The 22,674-nt window shown below is 50.0% G+C and overlaps 1 protein-coding gene across 1 annotated transcript in view; it reads left to right on the top strand.

Moving 5' to 3' along the window:
- The first annotated feature begins 1,851 nt into the window (after nt 1–1,851).
- Nucleotides 1,852–22,674, top strand: part of LPCAT1 (lysophosphatidylcholine acyltransferase 1) — a 166,552-nt gene continuing 145,729 nt past the window's right edge. Inside the window, exons 1-2 of the mRNA XM_045002927.1 lie at nt 1,852–2,097; nt 21,791–21,933. Coding sequence (XP_044858862.1) covers nt 1,972–2,097; nt 21,791–21,933 — 269 coding nt within the window. The 5' untranslated portion in view covers nt 1,852–1,971. The remainder of the gene's footprint in view (nt 2,098–21,790; nt 21,934–22,674) is intronic.

Here is a 22,674-nt window from a genome sequence, read left to right as displayed (position 1 = left end):
ACAAGATCCAGCCCTTTTTCTGTCTGCATCATCAAAATTCAGGTTCAAATTATCTTCCATCTTGACCCTAGAATGGGCCAGGTAATAGGCTGGCAGTCCAGCACTTCTTTTTGAGGATGCTATCTTTTTTTCCAGAATCTTAGCTTTCATTTAAAAAAAAAGTTTTAAAAATATTTCTAGCTCTTATGATTGCACAGAAAATTTTGAAAACAGAACAAATGTAACCAATTCAATGATGTGTGCCTGAAACTAAACCATTTGAAACAATAGCTCTGAGAAGTGTAAACTGCCCAGTTACCTCAAAACTCCAATACCCCCACAGCAGCCCCCAAACTCCTGGAACAGCTTTCTCCATCCCCCAAAAAACAAAACCTTAATCTCCACCAGAAGACAGCCTCCTCTGTCCCCCAAAACAAACCCCCAACTCCCCAGGGAAACAACCCCTCCACTGAACTCAAATACTCAATTATAATTTAAATGTCAATATTAACTATTGCACTGATTTCAAAGTATGTAAGAAATGTGAAAAGGATCACAGATCTGTATAATCTACTACAGCGGTTCTCAACTGTCTGTCTGTTGCCCCGTGGGGGTCCATGAGGCCCTGCGGCTGAAACCCAGACCCCGAGCCTTATCACCCCCCATGGGGCTGAAGCCCCAATCCCCACCAGCGCCCTCTGCAGGACTGAAGCTGGGAGGCGCAGGGCTGAAGCCCTGATCCCTGGCCCCCCCCATGGGGCTGAAGCTGGGACTCCGGGGAGGCACAGGGCTGAATCCCCGAGCCCTGTTGTGTGGTGGCACAAACAGCTCCCTGGCAGAATTTCCTATCTAGGCTGTACTGGTCACGCTCACCCAAACTGAGCAGGCTCTGTAGGTAACCGCTATTGGTGGGAAAACGTGCCTGCTGCTGTTTCTGCCGGGGCAGCTGCTGCTCTGGCAGGTGCCATGGAGCAGGCAGCCACAGCCTTCCCTCCTCTCCTGCTGGTGCCCCAGCTTTTAGCTGGACCTCAGCTCCCGGTGCGGGCTGGGTCGCGGAGTTGCGCAGGGGGGGGTGGGGGGTTTGATGCGGGCTGGGTGTCGGAGTTGCGCGGGGGGCTGGGTCCGGGTGTTGGCGGCGGGTGGGGGGGGTGATGCGGGCTAGGTCCCGGTGTTGCGGGGCGGGGGTGATGCGGGCTGGGTGTCGGAGTTGCGGGGTGAGGGGAGTTTGATGCGGGCTGGGTCCCGGTGTTGGCGGCGGAGTTGCGCAGGGGGGGGTGGGGGGTTTGATGCGGGCTGTGTGTCGGAGTTGCGGGGGGGCTGGGTCCGGGAGTTGCCGGCGGCGGGGGGGGGGTGATGCGGGCTGGGTCCCGGTGTTGGCGGCGGGGGGGGGGGGTTGATGCGGGCTGGGTCCCGGTGTTGGCGGCGGAGTTGCGCGCGGGGGGGGGGTGTTGCGGGCGGGGTGTCGGACGTGGGGGGGGGCTGGGTCCGGGGGTTGCCGGCGGCGGGGGGGGGTGATGCGGGCTGGGTCCCGGTGTTGGCGGCGGAGTTGCGCGCGGGGGGGGGGGGGGGTTGATGCGGGCTGGGTGTCGGAGTTGCGGGGGGGCTGGGTCCGGGAGTTGCCGGCGGGGGGGGGGGTGATGCGGGCTGGGTCCGGGAGTTGCCGGCGGGGGGGGGGGTGATGCGGGCTGGGTCCCGGTGTTGCGGGGCGGGGGTGATGCCGGGGGCGTCTCTCCTCCCGATTCCCGGCGGGTGCCGCGAGCTGCCTCCCCGACGCGCAGAGACGAGCTCAGCGGCCGCCGCCTGGGCGTGCAGGCGCATGCGCGGGTCCCCGGGAGGGCGGGGCAGGCGAGCGGCGCCGTTGGTCGCACATCCTCTTGCTGCTGCCGTCGCCGCCGCCGCCGCCGGTGGGATTCGGGCTGCGCAGCGTCTCGCGCCGCGCCCCCCGCGCCCCCGCCCGGACCAGCCCGGCCGCTGTGCGCGCCCGACCCTGCGATGAGGCTGAGCAGCCGCGGCCGGGGATGCTGCGCGGCGGGTGGCAGAGAGCGCGGCCCGCCCCCGCCGCCGCCGCGGAGCCCCTTCGTGCACCAGCTGCGCCTCAGCGCCCTGCAGAAAGCCAAGGTGGGTGCCCCCGCGCCGGGGTGGTTGCGCCCCTCTGGCCGCGCCGGGGCGGGGATCCCCGCTGGTGCCTGGCGGGGCCCCGCCGGGGTCACAGGGCGCGTGGCCCGGCTGAGCCGCTACCCTGTTGCCCGCCCGAAGCGTTGCCGCCTTCCCCGCGGGACCCGCCTGGCTCGCCAGGCCCCTGCCGGCCCGGGGCACTTGGCAAATCCTCTGCGCTGGCCCCAGTGCGAGCCCCAGGGGAAAGACTTGCCTGGAACCGCTAGTTTACGTGAACTGCTTAATAAATGGAGTAAGGGGGAAATTTGGAAACGAACATCATTCAACAAATCTTTTAACAGGCAAAAAAAGTCTTGTTTGTGTGCTCGTTTATATTCACAGGAGTTGTGTGCCAGTAAGAATTTTTTATACAACATTTGTCAGCAGTAACTTGGAGGTGCAAGTTTTAACGCAGTGAAATAAATACGTTTCTTCATGGTTTGGTTTTCATATTTGTGAGGGGCTAGCTGCATTAATGCCTACCACATTGCTCATAAATTTCCCTGAGTGCATGGATCATGTACGGTATGTATTTTTTTGCATTCAAAATACATCCCAAGACAAGAAAACAATGACAAGAAACAAATGTTTCCAAATTAAAAGTGACCTTTTTCTAGATTGGAGGTGGGGATGGGGTTTTGGGGGATTGTATGATTTGAGGACAGTTGGGGGAATTGCCTTTCATAAGCTGTAGACTAAGGTGACATTTGAATGTTTGCAAGTTCTTTCTTGGTTAAGCCTTTTTTTTTTTTTAAGTTTAAGGATATGGTGTTTGAGTAATGCATTTCACTAAAAAGGAGTGAGCCATCCATGCAGCAGATGGGTCATCATGACATGGAAGTTAATAGATCATGAAAATAATGATTTTGTTTTGTTATTGTAACCACATGGTAACAAAATATCGTCATTGGAAGTAATGAACTTGTTTGGTTGCTCCTAGTAAAATTTTAAAAGGAGATATTCTTAATTTCCTAAGAAATTATATATTCCTCCTGGGTGCAAGTATAATGTTTTTCAAATGGGAAGTCAAGAATTCAGAAGTAAGTAAATGCCAGAACTAAGGTAGCCTATGCAACTTTAATTCAGTGCCCTTGTGAGCATACAGCTTTCGATAACATGACTGCTTACTGTCTTTTCCACTGGACCCCAGCCTCATTCAGTTCATAAGACGGATGGTGCTCACTGAATGACTAGCTATTCATTATTTCTTTTTATCCCTGTCATTCAGTGTGTGGCTCCAGGTTTTATTAATGGTCTGCCAATTCAAACTGCGCTAAATTAATTTCCTCATGGCCTTCTCTTCCTAAAGCATTCGTTACTAATATCTGAGTTTTCACAAACAGTAAACTAATCTTCACAATATCCCTGTCAGGTAAGCTGTTATTTTTAAAGCTGGCTGAAAAAGGGAATCCCTTTCTGTGAAAAATGTTGCATTTTAAAAAACATGCATTTAAATACTGCTGAAAATGTGAACTATTTTTATGGAATGGGATTTAAAGCAAAATCTTGATTAGGGCGAGTGGAACCAGAATTTTCTGGCTGCCTCTTCTCTCCCCCAGGCTGTTGCCACTTTCACTTGTTAAATTGACAAGAGCCTTCCACTGGGCTGCTGAAGAGGCAGAGCACTTCAGCACTTTGACTCCCCACCTCCTCCTTAGGCCTGGGGAAAGAGGCAGACCACCTGGTTTCTTTTCCTCTCTCTCCCCCGAAGTTGAAGAGGAGGTGGGGAGGCAAGGCCAAATGCCCTGGTGTTCTGCCTCTCTCTTTCTCCCAGAGCTAGTCCTCCTGGAAATCTTTTCAGTTTAACTGGAAGAAAGTGAAATTAACAGCAGCAATTCAGGCAGGCAGCCAGCCATGTAGCCATCATTTCTATTTTCTCAATGGAAAACTGAAATTTTTCTCTAAGAAAATTTTGGTTTTGACAAAAGGACATTTTCCGGCAGAAAAGCATTTTGACAAAAAAATTTCAAGGAGCTCTAGGTGTTTTTCCTAATTTAAAGATAAGAGTCTTTGCCAAGATCATAAAGTGTTCACTGATTTTGGATGCGCAAGCTGACATTCCTTGAGCTTGATTTTTTTTTATAGTATTTAGTTTTTTTATAGCTTTTTATGTGTCCAAAATACAGCTCACAGGTACTTAAGTGGTAGATATGAGGCTCAGTCCTTCTGCAAATGAGGCCCCAATATGTCCCAAGTTAAACAATCATCAGATGATGCCACCTGTGGAAAGTTTTTGGTTTAAGTCACTTTCTCAGTATTACATAGAAACTGTGAGGCACTGACAAGGACAGATTTCAATTTAGGGTGGATTCAGATGTTTTAACCAACCTTTTCTTTCTTACACTCTCTGTCTGGCCTCATTCTGTACCTTCTTACGGCTCTGTGGGTGGGCTGTCCTGTTCCCACTGGTGCTAGAGGAGGAGACTGATGGTGTTGTTGCATGGCTTCTGCTTAGCTGTTGCTGGGAGGGAGAGGAAGTGGTGTGGAGCGCTCTCTCCACCCCATCCACTCCCCAACTGTTTCTGCTAACTGACTGCATGCCTCCAGCTGCCTGGGGCTATAGCAGCATAACTTCCTGTTTCCTTGCAAAATGCATGTGGGTACATGTGCTTCCCCGTGAACTTTCCACCCCTTTCTTCCCTCAGCCTGCACTGGGCTGCCTGACCACCAGCCCATGCCCCCCACTTTGTATTTCGCTGTTCTCACCCATTTTGCATTGGTCCACCCTCCCAACCTTGTGATTTGCTGCTCCCACCTGTCTGTCTCAGGCAGATCTGTCCCCTTTGCAGCTCTCTGCTCCTGCCCATCTGTCTCAAGTGGGTCCCCCCACCTTTGTAGTTTGCTTCCATGGGTCCCCTGCCTCTTTGTGGTTCAGTGCTCCCATCTGTCTATCTCATATGGGTCCTCCCACACACCCTTGTGGTTCGCTGCTCCTGCCCATCTTGTGTGGTGCCTCTTGTGATCTTCCCTCTCTCACTGTTTGTTGCTGACTGCCATTCCTAGCCCACTTGTCCTGTGTATTTGTGCATGCCTGTGCTTGTTTCTCCCTTCCATTGTGATTTTCCCCTGTGGTGGTGTCTGGACCAGTGATCTGCTAGGTCCCTTCAATCCTTGACTCTGGGAGCCAGCCTTACCCTGCTCTGCTGTGAGAACCCCCACTCCTGGACTGTTCACACACAGCCTCTGGCATATAAGCTGCTCCCAGCTACTTGCAAGCGAATGACGCTAGCCAATATCTCCGGTCCCAGACACAACCCTAGGAACCTCCATCTTGCAGTGTCCAATAATGCCCACTGGACGCTGCAAGCTTATATAAGTTCGTCAGTTTAACAAAAAAATTGATATGTACCAGGCTTGTTATCTCAAATGGAGTCTCCGACCCACTTCAAACCAAACACACTGCTTCAGGTAGAATAAACAAATAAAATTAACTACAAAGATAGATTTTAAATTATTATAAGTCAAAGCGTAACAAGTCAGATTTGGTCAAATGAAATAAAAGCAAAACACATTCTAAGCTGATCTTAACACTTTCAGTGTCCTTACAAACTTAGATTCTTCTCACCACAGGCTGGCTGGTTACTTTTCAGTCAGGCTCTCTCCTTTGATCAGCACTTCCATCGCTTGGTGATGGTGGTAGTGTCTCTAGATGTAGGCAAAAGAGAGAGAGCATGGCAAAATGTTTCTCCTTTTATCATGTGCTTTCTTTCCTCCTGACTTTGCCCCCATCCCCCTTCAGAGTCAGGTGAGAATTACCTCATCGCAGTCCCAAACTGCCCAAAGGAACTGCCCTTGAGGATCTAACAGATTATTTTGTTGTTGCCTAAGCCAGTGTCCATTGTTCCTGTGAGGCTGGGCTGGGTTTGTCCTGACTAGGTGTGAACTGCCTCTCTGTTCTGGGAGAGTTTTTGCATGGGTGTGCTTTAAACCATGAGGATACATTTTCTGCCTCATAACTATATACATGAAATTATAACCTTACTATAACATCACTGTAACAGCCTTGCTCAGTGCATCATGATCTTTTCAAAGATACCCAACGTGACAAACTTGCATTGGATACCACACAATCATTTTATAAAGATGAACATGTGGGTGCTGGGTGTTCCCCCGAGGTACAGAGCGTCATACCCATCCACTGCACTTATCTGCTTATATATGCTCCCTCACTCTCAGTGCAGCTTGAGTCGATCATATTTCCCCACATATTGTTTGCTCTATTCCCTATCATTTGTTTGATTAACTTTGCATTTATGCCTTCTTTACGCATACGCAGGCTAGTGGGGAGGAGTGGTTAGCCTCTTCCCCTCTCCTCCTCTGGTGGCTGTTCCCCTCACCTGAACTTGATGGCGGACCTGGAAACAGCCATGGGTGAGGCTTCTGCTCCAGCAGCTTTGTCTATGGAGGGAAGGGAGGTGCTGCGAAAGAATCCCTGGCCACTATCATCACTCCACTTTGGCTCTCTCCGCCATCTACCCCCAGGTCTACAACCAGCACCTTTTCCAGTGTTGTCGTCATCTCCACCAGGAAGGCTGGAGAAAACACAGACTGTGACCATCTATGGAGCCCCCTCAGTCAGCAAGAAGGACCATGACACAATAAAAGGGAAGAGTCCGCCCAGAAGGCTCCTTCTGCAGCAGTGGTTGCTACTACTGCTGCTCTGCTGTCAGCTGCGGCTCCCCCTCCACCCTTCTGTCCTTTCCACCAGCTCTGGGGGTGCTGCCGGAGCTCATGGGTCCTAACCCAGTAACCATAACTCCTATTACCAAGGCTACAGGCACTGAGTCCATTGTGGTGCCCACGCCTGGTGCTGTGGAGGAGCCCCCTGATTCTGTCCCTCTAATTCCTGTGATTGATGGTGCTGCCCTCAGCAGTATGGCCACTGTGGACCCCAATCTCATTCCTGACCTTTCCTCTTTATGGAACTCAAGGGTGCAGTCCAGACCAATGAGGGGCTATGTCACCCTTGCTCTGCAAACTGGGGCACCTCACAATTCTTTGCTGCTGTAGCTCCCAACCTTGTAGGTAACACCTTGAGTGTCTCTGTAGAGCTGCAACCTGCCAGCCACACATCAGTCTCACTCTCGCTTCCACCAGCCTTGGTTACCACTTGCGGGATGACACCAACCCAGTCACAGATTTCCCCCCAAAATGTGTATTCTGCCCTGTCCAACCCTCTCCTGGAACCTTAGTCTGTTGCAACTCTAAGGAATCAATATACAACAGTCTGCTACTTTTAAATGAAGTTCCCAGACAACTCACAATACTGGGTTATTTTTAATTAAAGATTAAAACAAGTTTATTTAACTACAAGAAGTTAGGTTTTAAGTTAGTACAAGTATAAGGCATTAAATTCAGAAATGGCTACAAGAGAAATAAAGATAACACTTCCTAGTACTAACTTAGCAAACTAGACTTGGTTCAAGGCGAAGTCTCTTACCCTGTTTTCCCAGTAACACTGCTGACCAAATTCTCAGGGGAGGGTCTGCTCCCAAAGTCCAACAGCTGTTTATTTTGTCATCCTAGGTGAAAAGGAGAGACATGGACAGGGAGAGATACCTTGGGGAGTTTTGCCCATTGCTCTTTTTAGTTCAGTCACCCTTTGAAATGTATTTTCCTGAGGGTTATCCCTAGGTAAAGGTAATTCCTGCTGTGAAGTTGGAGTCAAGCAGTCTGATGGTGAAAGTGTTTCCATGCTGCTGTTTGCTAAAATGCAGATCTGTTTGTTTCTGCCCCTGTCTTTAACAAAAATGGCGATTTGATGGCATACCCTGAGTCTTTGCAGGTGCCAATTACTCGAGACCTTTGAGTCGGGGGTACCCTATGATGCTATGACATTCCTCAGGAAATTGATGCCATTCCAGCTACTGAAGCCAGATGGTGGCTGGAGATGGTGGACAGGCTGTACTTTAGCCACTCATTGAGTTTTCAGGTGGCCTGACAACCTTGTTGTCCCTAGACAGCTGGGGGTTGCTGACGTGCTAGGTCACCTGCCGCATATCTGCGTCTGGGTGGGAGGGGCTCAACCTCATTTACTCTGGTACTGAGCCTGAACCGGGTGTGATTTTATCTGCAGGCATCCATCTTCCTCAGCATCTTGGATCCTTGCAAGTGTCTAGTCCTAGGTGGGGAATTTAACTCCATCCTGTCAAGTATCAGAGGGGTAGCCGTGTTAGTCTGGATCTGTAAAAAGCGACAGAATCTCACCCACGAAAGCTTATGCTCCAATCTGTCTGTTAGTCTATAAGGTGCCACAGGACTTTGTCGCTTCTAACTCCATCTTGAACATGCTCAACCATGTTGGGAGATAGAAGTCCCAGACCACTGTGGATATTCTCATGAAGATCATTGACCATTACTTCCTGATCCACCCACCCAGACAACTCTACCAATTTCACTGGGTGGAGGAGACTCTATCATGCCATTTGCAGCAGGATCACTTCTACGTCTCCTGTTTTAACATCTTGTGGGCCCACTTCTCCAGCATCAGCAAGGCCCTCTTCTTGGACCACCACCTGGTGGTTGTGACAGTCTCTTTAACTCCTGAGCAGCCAGGACCAGTCAACTGGCATTTCAACAACAGCATGCTGGAAGCCATGGTTTTCATGGAATCTTTCTGGGAATTCTGGCTGGTCTTGCGGGGGCAGAGGCACACCTTTCCCTAGGGGCAGAGGTGGTGGGATGGGGGGAAGGTAGGTGCCTGGCTCTTCTGCCACGACTACACCCAGGGAGCCAATTGGAGGAGGGATTTTGTGATAGAGCATTTGGAACGGGAGGTTTTGGCGCTGGAGGACCACCTGGCTGTTTGCCCTGGAGATCCATCCATCTACAGAGTGTTTTGGGAGAAGCGGGGTGGGCTCTGGGATCTAAGTTACCATGGGCCAAAGGTACTTTTGTTCAGTTGCGAATCCACCTCCTTCAGGAGATGGATTCTGAGTCCCATTTTTTCTATACCCTGGAGAGGAAGAGCAGTGCCAAAAATCTCATCTCATGGCAGGGGTTGACAAGTAGTGATGCGTGAAAAGTCGAGCACTTTCCATGCTAACTACTTCTCCCCACATCTGACTGATGCTGATGCTTACAGAGTCCTGTGGGGTAAAATCCCTGTGGTCAATGTAGGTGACAGGGACTGGCTGGATCTTCCTTTCACTCTGGCCAAGTTTTTGGAAACCCTTTGTCTGATGCCCACCAATAAATCTCTGGGTATTGGTAGGCTAAGGATGGAGTTGTGCCACATGTGCTGGGATATGTTGTCTTGGACCTGTCCTGTTCACCCTGCTGCCAAAGAAGGGGGACCTTGATGACCTGATGATTTAGCGTTTGATATTGCTACTCAGCACAGATTGCAAGATCACATTGAAGGCTGTGTCGCTATGGCTGAAGTCCATATGGGTGGACAAGGCCCACTCCAAGCAGACCTATGCTATTCTGGGACAGATCATCTTCAGTAATCTCTATCTAGTCCAGGACCTTCTTCATGTGGTGTGTAGGGATAGTCTGTTACTTGCCCGCCTCTCCTTTGGTCAGAAGAGGGTGTTTGACATGGGGGATCAGGGTATCTCATGGACATTCTGCTGGTGTTCAGATTCCTCCAGGTGATGTATACTTCTGAGGAGTGTTTGGTCAAGCTCAACTGTACCCTGACATCTTCAGTCAAGAAGTGTGTTCAGGCTGCCTTCTATGTGACTAACTGTATGCCAATATCATTGAGCCCTTCCTCCATTTCCTCTGCCACTCTCTTGGTGTTTGCTTTTCTGCCACTAAACCCTTCCCACTGTGGAAAATTGTCTGACTGTCTGCAGAAATGGATGGGTCTACTCCAGTACCTTTCCCTTTGTTGGAGGGTGCTGGTTATCAACCAGCTCGTCCTGTCCATGCACTGATACCAGTTCAACACTGAGAGCCTGCCTCCGGGGACTCTAGCCAACTCCAGAGCAAGATCCTGGAGTTCTGTCTGGGGAATCATTGGAGATCTGTGGGTGTCTTGAGCCTCCCTGTAGGGGAGGATGGGCAGGCCATGATCTAGAGCTGCAGCCAGGTCCACACTTTCTGCTTTCAGGCCCTTCAGAGATTCTTTTATGGCACATGCCTTCCTCTGCGGGCTCCAGTTTCACTCCCAGCTCTTTAATTTGCCCCTGAGAGGTCTCTCTTGAGACTTCAGAGTTGCTAGTCTTTTCTCAGGACCTGGAAACTATTTTCAGTGACTAGGTCTGTAGTGGTCACTGACAGGGAAGATCTCCTCACAGACCCCCTATTACAAAATACACACTTCGGCGTGCAGGTAGTAGAGTCCCTCTTGGTGCACTGAAAGATGGTTCTGGCTGGCGTCACCAGAATCGGAGACTAGGACTATGGTTGGAGGGACTGGGTGAACCTTGTGGCACTTGGCCAGTGCATTGGGTTACCTGTACCTTCTGTACTCTATGTTCCAGGAGGTGAGAGTAGCCTTGACCCCTACCTCTTTCGCTTATCTTGAATAGGGCATTCCCCGCTCATCCCTCACTTTTGGTGCTCCAGAGCTTGTCATTAGGTGTTGCCCTAGGAGCCCCTCTTTCGCTCCGCTGAATGCCTCTGATGCACCACTTGAGCAAGCTGAAATGACATCCAGCTGGTCTTTCATTGAACCATGCCCCAGGAACAGCTCTGTGCGTTTGTACTCCATACCAAGCGGAGGGCCAGTCTGTACTCCACTGTAGTCCTACGGCTCTCGATGGAGCCATGAGCACAGGTGCGTGGCTGACGTGGTTCATGGAGTCTTCTGACACTTGCCTGTTTTGCAGTGAGAAGGAGACCCTGGCTTTGACAGTCAGGGTCCAGACACCACAGGGGGAAAACAGGGGGTCTCAGTCCCTAAAAATAAGCAATTGAACCAATTGGCTGTAGACAAAATTATTGTGTGTTAAAATATGTTGAGTTAAGTTTATTTGTGAAACTTGTAATGTCCTATACCTGATGGTCATTACGAGATATGTATACGGGTTGTGCCTTCAAAGCTGATGCTCCAGTTGGCACCATTGAGCCTGGCACTCAGTGGCTCTCCAGCAGGGCATTGTTTGGTGGAGGAGTTGGAACCCCACTCCACCCCAGACACTTTGGAGGCTGCAAAGGAACTTATAGAAAATACTGCGCCTCAGCCACTTGCTGTTAGAGAAAAGCCTCTGGCACTGCCCAGATGGGTGCCATCTAGAGGCAAGTTTGTGATGATGAGGCCCTCTTCATTGCCGGACCGGCACCATTCCCAGCCTACATCATCACAACACTCCCTGGCACCGGCCTCGGTACAAGATCGCCTGGCGCAGGGAGTGCGACAATCTGTCTCCAGCACCAAGGGGGCGGCACTGGAACACAAGAGCAGTTCTCCGGCACCGGACTCCTGGCACGGGTCTAAGTCGCGGGACAGCTGGCACCGATCCTCTACACGATAGTTGCAGCTCCGATCCCTGAATTCCTGTTCTTGGCACTGACCGCCGGCTCAAGGATAGTTGGCACCGCCGTGGTCGTCTCCCTCGGGATCCTCGGTCTCTGAGGCTGACTCCTGCTACTCGTGGTGCAGTAGGCACAGGTTGGATAAGCGCCGGAAACACACACAGTTGACCTGGCAGCCACAGTGGTCACCTGCTGCACAATGGCCCTTCTGGACCCCCTGGGCTTGCCATCAGGCCCAGGGTACCCCTTCCAGGGTTTCTAGGTCCATGACATCGGAGCATCATTCTGCACGGTCACTGGCGGATAGACCTGCCCCTCGTACTACAGAGGCGGCCCTATCCGGCTTGCCCCCTCATACTACAGAGGGGGCAACGGAACCGGCTCTAGACCCACCCATAGCCCAGGTCACATCTGACCATGCCGAACCACTGGACACCAATGCTACCCAGGAGCAACCTGGGCACATACTGGGCCACGATGATCCTGTATCTCCACTGGCTTCCTTATCATCTTCGCCTGATGAGGCAGTGGAAGGAGCATCAGCTTCAGGTTGACTATAGGGCGCACCAGGACCTGCTCCGCTGCATTGCCCATAACATGGGCCTACAGGCGGAAGAAGTCATCGAGTCAGAGGATCCAGTGGTGGAGAGTCTTGCACCGGAAGGCCCTTCCAGAGTGGCGTTGCCGGTCATTAAAACTATTTGCAATAATTATAGTACCCTGTGGCAGACTCCAGAGTCCATTCCACCCACCACTGGGGGTGTGGAGAGAAAATACTTTGTTTCCTCCAAGGGATATGAATTCTTATTCTGCCACTCACACCCTTGCTCCCTTGTGGTCTCAGCAGTAAATGAGAAGGCGCACCAGGGGCAGCAGGCACTGGCTCCCAAGGCTAGTGGCCAAATGTGTGGACCTCTTTGTCAGGAGAGTTTATGCCACAGGGGGACTTCATCTGAGGATAGCTAACCAACAAGCTATCCTCAGCAAGTATAATTTTAACTCGTGGGACTCCATGTCCAAATACAAGGAATTGCTTCCCACTGAATTATCGGCTCTGGTCGAGGAGGGGAAGGCAGTGGCCAGGACATCCGTTCAGGCCTCCCTGGACTCGGCTGACTCTGCAGCATGTACCATCTCCTTTGGGATGATCATGTGAAGAGCCGCATGGCTCTAAGCTTCCGGGCTTCCACCGGAAGTTCAGCAGACCCTGCAGGACCTTCCCTTTAAGGTTGCAGTCTGTTTTCGGATCAGACAGACTCGAGGCTCCAGAGCCTAAAGGACTTGAGGGCAACTATGAAATCTCTGGGTATGCACACTCCTGCTACCCAGAGAAAACCCTTCAAGTCTCAGCCCCAACAACAGCAGAGGCAATACCAACCCCGCCCGAGGCAGGATACATACCACCATGGAGCAGGAATAACAGACATAGACCTTTTAACTCCCCCTCAGACCAAAGGCAGGGCCCGACCAAGCCATCGTCGGGGTCCAAGCAAGGATTTTGAAGGGACGCCTGAGGACGGCATACCAGCCGCTATCCCGGATCGTTCCCCCCCGCTTTCTGAACCATCTATCCTACTTCTACCGTGTGTGGTCCCATATAACATCAGACTGCTGGGTTCTTTGCATGGTAGAGGTGGGATGTGCTCTTCAATTCTGCTCCTCCCCTCCTTTCCACCCCTGTTCCCCATCCGTCTTCAGGGACCCCTTTCATGAGCAACTCCTTATCCAGAAGGTGCAATTGCACCTCGCTATAGGGGCAGTGGAGGAGGTTCCTCAGGAGCTAAGGGGCAAGGGACTCTACTCGTGTTATTTCCTAATCTCCAAGGCAAAGGGAGGGGGATCTCAGATCCATCTTAGATCTGTGAGGACTCAATCAGTTGATAGTTAAGTTGAAGTTCCGCATGGTCTCCCCGAGCGCAATTATTCCTTCACTGGATCCGGTGGAATGATACGCTGCCCTTGACATGAGACACCTAGTTTCATATATCTGTTTGGCCGGCCCACAGACATTTCTTGAAGTTTGTCATCAACCGCATACATCATCAGTTCACAGTGCTCCCATTCGGGTTATCAGCAGCCTCCCAAGTGTTCACCAAGTGCATGTCCGTGGTTGCGGCCTTTCTCCGCAAGAGGCAGGTGTATCTCTACCTCGGTGACTGGCTTCTGCAGGGGCACTCCAGGGAGCAGGTGGAGTCCCAGGTCCGGTTAATCAGAGACTTTCCAGAGACAATGTGGACAAGTCGACGTTGTCACCCACCCAACTAATAGAATTCATTGGGGCGGTGCTGGACTTGGTTCAGGCAAGAGCCATTCTGCCAGTGCCAAGATTACAAACAATGTCAAACGTCATTCAGACTCAGACAATACCCCACTACAACCGCGAGGGCATGCCTGTCTCCTGAGACCATGGTGGCATGCACCTATGTGGTCAGGCACGCCAGGCTGAGGCTCAGACCATTCTAGGGGTGGCTCACTGCGGCTTATCGCCCGGATCAAGACAGTTTAGACTCAGTAGTAATAGTTCTGTTGTGAGTCGTAGATATCCTAGGCTGGTGGTTGGACCCTCGCATGGTCTGTGAAGTAGTCCCATTCAGCACCCCTCAACCATGCATGACCTTAGTAATGGACGCATCGGACAAGGGTTGGGGGGCTCAACTAGGAGACCTACAGACTCAGGGCAGGTGATCGAAATCCAAGATCCCGTTCCACATCAATATAAAGGAACTCACAGCGGTGAGAGAGCCTGCCAGACCTTCCATACCATATTGCAAGGATAGTGCATGGTGGTGTTGACTGACAACACCACTGCCATGTTTTACATAAAGAAGCAGGGCGGAGCCTGCTCCTCTCCTCTCTGTCAGGAGGCTCTCCACCTCTGGGAGTTTTGTATAGTCCACTTCACTCACCTGGAGGCATCCTATCTCCCGGGAACACAGAACGAGTTTGAGGACCACCTCAGCAGGTCATTCCACAGGCCCGAGTGGTCCATCCCGATGGATGTCATACATTCTATCTTCCAAAGGTGGGGGTTTCCCTGGATAGACATATTCACCACCAGGAGCAACAGGAAATGTCCAGCTTTTTTCTCCTTCCAAAAGGACAGTCCGGGCTCTATCTCGGACACGTTCATGATACCTTGGGGGAAACCATCTACTATATGCCTTCCCTCCGATACCACTTGTCTACAAGGTTCTCCTCAAGGTCCACAGAGAAAAGGCGGAGGTAATTCTGCTGGCTCTTGTGTGGCAGTGCCAACATTGGTACTCCACGCTTCTGGAGCTGTCAGTGGACACCCTGATTGTGTTGCTGCTCCTCCTCTATCTTATTACACAGGACCACGGCTGCCTGCTTCACCCAGACCTCAAGTCCCTCCGTCTCATGGCTTGGAAGCTTCAAGGTTAAACCCAGTGGAGCACCAATGCACGGAATCGGTGAGGAAGGTGCTGGCCAAATGGAAAAGATTCTTGTGCTGGTGCGATCGCAGTCACATACCCTGACTTCAGGCATCTATACCATTCATCCTGGAATATCTACTGCACCTGAAGCAGCAAGGCCTGGCCAGATCATCCATCAAAGTACACCATGCAGCCATCTCAGCGTTCCACCAGGAGAGTTGGGCGCTCAGTGTTCGCCAACCCTCTGGTGGGCCGTTTCCTTAAGGGCATGGAACAGCTATATCCACAGTCCAGCCCACCGGTACCTTCAATCTGGTCCTAGCTAGACTAATGGGAGCCCCATTCGAGCCATTGGCTACATGTTCCCTTCTGTATCTCTCATGGAAGGTGGTCTTTCTGGGTGCCATCAAATCAGCCAGGTGGGTGTCAGAGTTAAGAGCGCTAACCTCCAACCCCCCACCTACACAGTCTAATACAAGGACCAGGTACAGCTCAGGCCGCACCCAGCCTTCCTGCCCAAGGTGGTATCCCAGTTCCACATCAGGCAGGACATTTTCTGCCAGGAAAACTGGATGGATATTGGAAACCTGTGGTGGGGTGAAGACTGGAAACCAGCAGGGCTGGGTGGCAGACAGATATAAGGCGCCAGAGTGCAGAGAGAAAAGGACTTGTTGGCATAGGTGCTGGAACTAGAGGTGCGTGGGTGCTGCCATACATCCTTGCTTGAAGTGGTTTCCATTATATGCAGGTTTTACAGTTTGATTCAATTGCTGTCAGCACCCCCACAATAAAAAATTGTTCCAGCACCCCTGCTTGTTGGGCAGGGAGATGGGAACAAAGAGCCAGACGCATGGGAAGGAGACCCTGGAATTGGACAAGGAGTCTGTGGAGGGATACTGGGCATAAGAGCTGGTAGTGATAGGGAATATGGCCATGGTGGTGGCAACTGGAGGCCATTGGCAGGAATTGACAGATAAGAAAAACTGGGAGGGGGGGAAGTTGGGACTAGGATCAGACTGGGACTAGGTAGGTGAGGTGAATGGGACTGAGACAAGGAGCTGGGGATGAGGAAGAGACAGGACTGGGACAGGGGCAGATTAGAGGGGATAGGGCAGAATTGGGTCTAGCTTTGGGGCAGTGGCAGAAGTCTGTCCACTAGTGAATACTCCCCTCCAGAGCCTGGAATGGAACCCAAGTTCCTGAGTCTCACCAGTGCTCTGCTATCAGCAAATATCTGGGAAACCCACTGGCAAAGTGTGTGACTCATCCCTCCTCTAGTGCTAGTCCACATAGAAGACAACATTCGACTACCGTCACTTACTCCATTAGGTCAGGTGGTGCAGTGGATTTAAAGGTTCAAACTCTGCAGATGACCCAGATGGATGTCAGTATGGTGCCAATTGATGGAATTTGTTTTTTCAGTTTGCTTTTTTAAAAACTGAGGGAAACATGCTATATAATGCTCAGTATTCTGAAATATTCTGGTTCTTTCAATCTCAAATTTGGCACCGAAAATTAGTTGATACTTTTTACCTTAATATCTCTGTGCCTCTGTTTCCTATTGTGAGAATGGGGATACTACCCCTTTATCTCACAGGGTTGTTGTGAAAATACATTATTTGTGAATCACTCGTACTGTACTGATGAGAGCCATAGAAAAGCCCATGAATCAATAATTCTTCAGAGCAGGATTTGAATAATGTGCAGTAAATAAGGCCTAGAGCCGCCACAATAATGATAAAATATATTGTTCATTAAATACACACTGTCCATTCTATGCACAGAATGAGGCAGGGGCCCTATGGGAAAACGTAATATGTGATCATATAATTAAAGACTGTGTCATAATGCATATGCACAAGGGATCCAAATTAATTCTGGAATATTATCATTTTTGAGTGCTTGGCTTTGCAACCATGATGTATGTGACACTCTATACCAGGCCTGCACAACATGGGGCCCGCGTGGGCTCACTGTACGGCCCGCAGGCAAGCGGCGGGGTGGGACTGTCGGGTTTGCCCAGGGCCGGTGCAACCATCTGGGATTTTTCCTCCCTCCCCTCCCTTCCCCTCACGCAGAGTGTGGCGTGGCTGATTGGGCACCTGGGCCTGATTTAGCTGCTCCCATTAGTCTCCAGCAGGCAGAGTCCCTCCCCGGTACGCCCCCTTCCCCTGCCTCAGCGTCACCTTACAGCACTCTGCAGGGGAGGGGTTGTGTGCTCGGCTGCTTGTTTGGTTGGCTTCACGTGGAGCCAGCAGCTGGAGCGGCGTGGTGATAAGGGGAGTCCCGAGGGGCAGTAAGGGAGCAGGAGGAGGGTTGGATGGGTCGGGAGTTCTGGGGGAATGTCGGGGTGGGGGTGTGGATAGGGATTGGAGCAGTCGGGACAGGGAGCAAGGGCAGGGTTGGATGGGTTGGGAGTTCTGGGAGGGGCTGTCAGGGTGGGGGAAGGGTTGGATGGGTTGGGAGTTTGTGGGGGGCTGTCGGGGAGGGGCTGTCGGATGGGGGTGTGAAGAGGGATCGGAGTAGTCGGGACAGGGAGCAGGGGGAGGGTTGGATGGGTTGGGTTTTGTGTGTAACCTCACAGCCCCGCGCACGTGTCGCATGCCAACTGCCCTAACGGCCAGAAGCGCACGTGTTTCCGTCTCCGTCTCCTGCTCCCCCAGCCTGGCATACAGCGGGTGCATCACTTCCAGGACCTGCTGAGGCGGGAAGCGCTGGGCAGGAGGCAGAGCCGGTAAGTGCTGAGTAAGGGGAGGAGTGCCCGGCCTGGGCTCGAGCCGCAGCTCGGGGAAGGCGGGGGGACTCGGCCAAGACCCCCCCCACCCTTCGGTTAGGGGTGGGGCGGCTACTGCGCTGGTTGCTCCCAGGGTGGTCTCTGTAGTGTTGGGGGGATTTAACTGTCTGTGGGCAGCCAGGAAATCCCCGGGGGAGATTGTGTGCGTGTGTGTGTGTGTGTGTGTGTGTTTGTTTTGCACCTGTCCTGCCCCAACTGCTGCCCCCTTCCCTGGTCCAGGGACCTTCCCCCTCCCTGGCCCCTATCACACTGCTCCCACCCCGCAGGGCTCCCTGTGTTTGTGTGTTGGACAGTCACATCCAATCCCTTCACACTGCCCCCCTTTTCCCTCCCCTTAATTCACAGCCCCAGAAAATCCCTTCACACTGTCCCCCTTTTCCCCTCCCCTTATTTCATGGGGGATGATGAACTGAGCGGGTGGGCGGTGCTGGGGTGTGTGTGTTGTGTTTCGGGGGAGCTGTGGAGGGGGGTGTTTTGGGGGAGCTGGGGGGGTTTGGCCCTCAGCTGTTCTCTTTGGAGTAATATGGCCCTCGCCACTTTACGAGTTGTGCAGGCCTGCTCTATACCTTGGGAGAGTTCCCTGTACCCCCCGTATGCCTCATCTATATATAATTGTGCTATTACATATAAAGCGTGCCATGTGAGGTATCATAGAATCATAGAATATCAAGGTTGGAAGGGACCTCAGGAGGTCATCTAGTCACTTAGTCCAATCCTCTGCTCAAAGCAGGACCAATCCCCAACTAAATCATCCCAGCCAGGGCTTTGTCAAGCCTGACCTTAAAAACCTCTAAGGAAGGAGGTGGTGGAATCTCCTTAGATAACCCATTCCAGTGCTTCACCATCTTCCTAGTGAAAAAGTTTTTCCTAATATCCAACCTAAACCTCCCCCATTGCAACTTGAGACCTTGTTCTGTCATCTGCTACCACTGAGAACAGCCTAGGTCCATCCTCTTTGGAACCCCCTTTAAGGTAGTTGAAAGCAGCTATCAAATCCCCCCTCATTCTTCTCTTCTGCAGACTAAACAATCCCAGTTCCCTCAGCCTCTCCTCATAAGTCATGTGCTCCAGCCCCTAATCATTTTTGTTGCCCTCCGCTGGACTTTTTCCAATTTTTCCACATCCTTCTTGTAGTGTGGGGCCTAAAACTGGACACACTACTCCAGATGAGGCCTCACCAATGTCGAATAGAGGGGAATGATTAAGTCCCTCGATCTGCTAGCAATGCCCCTACTTATACAACCCAAAATGTCGTTAGCCTTCTTGGCAACAAGGGCACACTATTGACTGATATCCAGCTTCTCGTCCACTGTAACCCCTAGGTCCTTTTCTGCAGCACTGCTGCCTAGCCATTCGGTCCCTAGTCTGTAGCAGTGCATGGGATTCTTCCATCCTAAATGCAGGACTCTGCACTTCTCCTTGTTGAACCTCATCAGGTTTCTTTTGGCCCAATCCTCTAATTTGTCTAGGTCCCTCTGTATGTTATCCCTACCAGCATATCTACCACTCCTCCCAGTTTAGTGTCATCTGCAAACTTGCTGAGAGTGCAGTCCATGCCATCTTCCAGATCATTAATGAAGATATTGAACAAAACCGGCACCAGGACTGACCCTTGGGGCACTCTGCTTGATATCGGCTGCCATTGATTTAGATACCAGGAGCCATTGATCACTATCCATTGAGCCCGATGATCTAGCCAGCTTTCTATCCACCTTATAGTCCATTCATCCAGCCCATACTTCTTTAACTTCCTGTCAAGAATACTGTGGGAGACCGTATCAAAAGCTTTGCTAAAGTCAAGGAATAACACATCCACTGCTTTCCCCTCATCCACAGATCCAGTTATCGCCTCATAGAAGGCAATTAGGTTAGTCAGGCATGACTTACCCTTGGTGAATCCATGCTGACTGTTCCTGATCACTTTCCTCTCCTCTAAGTACTTCAGAATTGATTCCTTGAGGACCTGCTCCATGATTTTTCCAGGGACTGAGGTGAGGCTGACTGGCCTGTAGTTCCCTAGATCCTCCTTCCACTCTTTTTTAAAGATAGGCACTGCATTAGCCTTTTTCCAGTCATCCAGGACCTCCCCCGATCGCCATGAGTTTTCAAAGATAATGGCCAATGGCTCTGCAGTCACATCCGCTAACTCCTTTAGCACCCTCGGATGCAGCGCATCCGGCCCCATGGACTTGTGCTCGTCCAGCTTTTTTAAATAGTCCTTAACCACTTCTTTCTCCACAGAGAGCTGGTCACCACCTCCCCATGCTGTGCTGCCCAGTGCAGTAGTCTGGGAGCTGACCTTGTTCATGAAGACAGAAGGGAAAAAATCATTGAGTACATTAGCTTTTTCCACATCCTCTGTCACTAGGTTGCCTCCCTCATTCAGTAAGGGGCCCACACTTTCCTTGACTTACTTCTTGTTGCTAACAGGGGAAAGATTATGATCTGCTGAAACCCATTGCTCCATCTAAATATGTATATCATTAATGCATATCAAGTATCAGAGGGGTAGCTGTGTTAGTCTGGATCTGTAAAAGCAGCAAAGAGTCCTGTGGCACCTTATAGACTAACAGCCGTATTGGAGCATGAGCTTTCGTGGGTGAATACCCACTTCATCGACATGCATCCGACGAAGTGGGTATTCACCCACGAAAGCTCATGCTCCAATACGTCTGTTAGTCTATAAGGTGCCACTGGACTCTTTGCTGCTATTAATGCATATAAAGTTATGAGAATTGTTGTATGATTGTCACTAAAATGTGTTGTGGGTTTGGGAAGTGCCCAGATACTAGCTTCCCAAAGACATTAACCAGGGGGATAACCAATGCCTGGGCGGGTGTCGAACTACCGTCAACAGACATTGTCCAACAAGGGAGCTAGAATGCAATGACTAACTTACATAAGGCCACACTAGGGGAATTGCTCAACCTTGCCATGCCCACCAGACATGCCTGGACTTCTCTTCTCCAAGCACATGGACAAAGGGTAAAAAACAGAACACAATGGCCCTATGCTTTACCTTTTCTCCTCCCCCTACCTATGCTGCAAGCAACAAGGATGATTAGAATACTGAAGACTCCAACAGAGGAGACTGGTCCAGGTTTAAGAGACAAACCTGTATACTAAGGACTGCAAGATCCAGTGGGGTGAGAACATTGCTTGATCTAAATACTGTCTAGTGTGATAAGGGTTAAAATTCAGACTGTGTGCTTATATTTTCTGTTCTTTTGGTAACCACTCTGACTTTTTGCCTATCACTTGTAATTGCTTAAAATCTGTATTTTGTAATCAATAAATTTATTTTACTGTTTATCTTTACCAGTGAGTTTGCCTGAAGTGCTTGGTAAATCTGCTCAGGTTTACAAATGCTGGTGTATATCCACTTTCCATTGATGAAGTGGTGAACCAATTAATAAACTTGCATTACTCAAGAAAGGGTCTTGAACAGTGCAAGACGATATAATCCTGAGGTACAAGGCTGGGACTTGGTGTGATTTGGCTGGTGCCTTTCTCTGTGTGAGTTCACGAGTGGCTCTGGGAGCATTCATGCAATCTAGCTGGGTGTGGGGCTCCACATGCTGTTGTGCCGAGTGGTAACAGTGCTTGGAGGGGTTTGCTGCTTGTCACTAGCAAAGCATTGTGAGAGACAGCCTAGGCTGGAGAATTAAGGGGGCACAGTGGTCCCACAGTCCCAGGCTGCACCCTGGGAATCCCATCTCAATGTACTTTTAACGTAACTTTGTGTGTGTAATATATCATTATATATATTTCATATGACAAAATATATTTTAATTTTTCAAATGATTGATCCTTTTTGTCTCAAACTGTATTTAATGAAAAAAAAGTTAAGAATTCATCCTTACGCATGGATTTTTTTTTTAAACTAACATTCTTTTTAAGTTTCAGAATGGTAGCCATGTTAGTTTGTATCAGCAAAAACAATACCTTGTTGTTTGTTCTTTTAAAGTTTCTTAAAATAGTAAACTTTTTTCCATCAGTCTAGATTACATATTAAAATAACAAAATTGTTTGGGTTTTGCAGATTGCCTTCATGACCTTGACTTTGTTCCCTATCCGACTCTTTTTTGCTGCTTTTATGATGTTATTGGCCTGGCCTTTTGCATTCATTGCTTCAATGGGATCTGCTGAGAGAGAACTGGAAAAGCCCCTCTCCTGGTGGCGAAAGTGAGTCACTGCATTCATTGATTTGGTAAAGCATGCGCTGAGGTACAATAAATAGATAACCATTATATAACTTTTCAGCTTCGAGGAGAGAAGTCCTGGAATAACCTGACAGTACTAGACAGTTTTCCTTTTAATATGGGGAAGGCAGATCTGTGACAAGTGTAAAATCTGTCACTTACACATTTTTCCCTAATGAGAAGTTAAAAATATGTGACTTGACTGAATACATATGTGCATTATCAGTTGGCCCTTAGATTGCAGAGATAGAGGGGGATTTAAGTCAGTTTTGTAAAGCACAATTTGTGCAGTTTCATTTTAATAATCTTTAACTTGCATTATTTTCATAAATATCTATTTCTCCTTACTGCAAAGGAGGTTTTCTGGAAAGATTAGGAAACCACCAACAGTTATGTAATTTTTAAATTAAGGTCTCTGCTAAAGTTGAGATGACACTATATATAGAAAACGTTCTTAATAATCTTAAAGGTCTATACCCAGAGATGGTTTTCTTAGTGGTCAAAACCAAAATCAGTTAGTGTTCATTGTTTCAAAATTGGGGACTTCTGGGTAAGAAAGATGCCTATAATACTCAGGAATTAAATAAAATATAACTGAACTAGATGCTGTTGGTTTGCAAATGGCTTACACGTTTAGAAAGTGAGAACAAAATACCTTTATTAAATGTTTCTGGTTCAAAAAAACAGAGGTTTGGAAAGATTAGATTTTTATTGATAAATGTCA

The sequence above is a fragment of the Mauremys mutica genome, chromosome 2 (assembly GCF_020497125.1).
Source record: "Mauremys mutica isolate MM-2020 ecotype Southern chromosome 2, ASM2049712v1, whole genome shotgun sequence".
In the NCBI taxonomy this organism is placed as follows: Eukaryota; Metazoa; Chordata; order Testudines; family Geoemydidae; genus Mauremys; species Mauremys mutica.
This window is presented reverse-complemented; position numbering and strand designations above follow the sequence as displayed.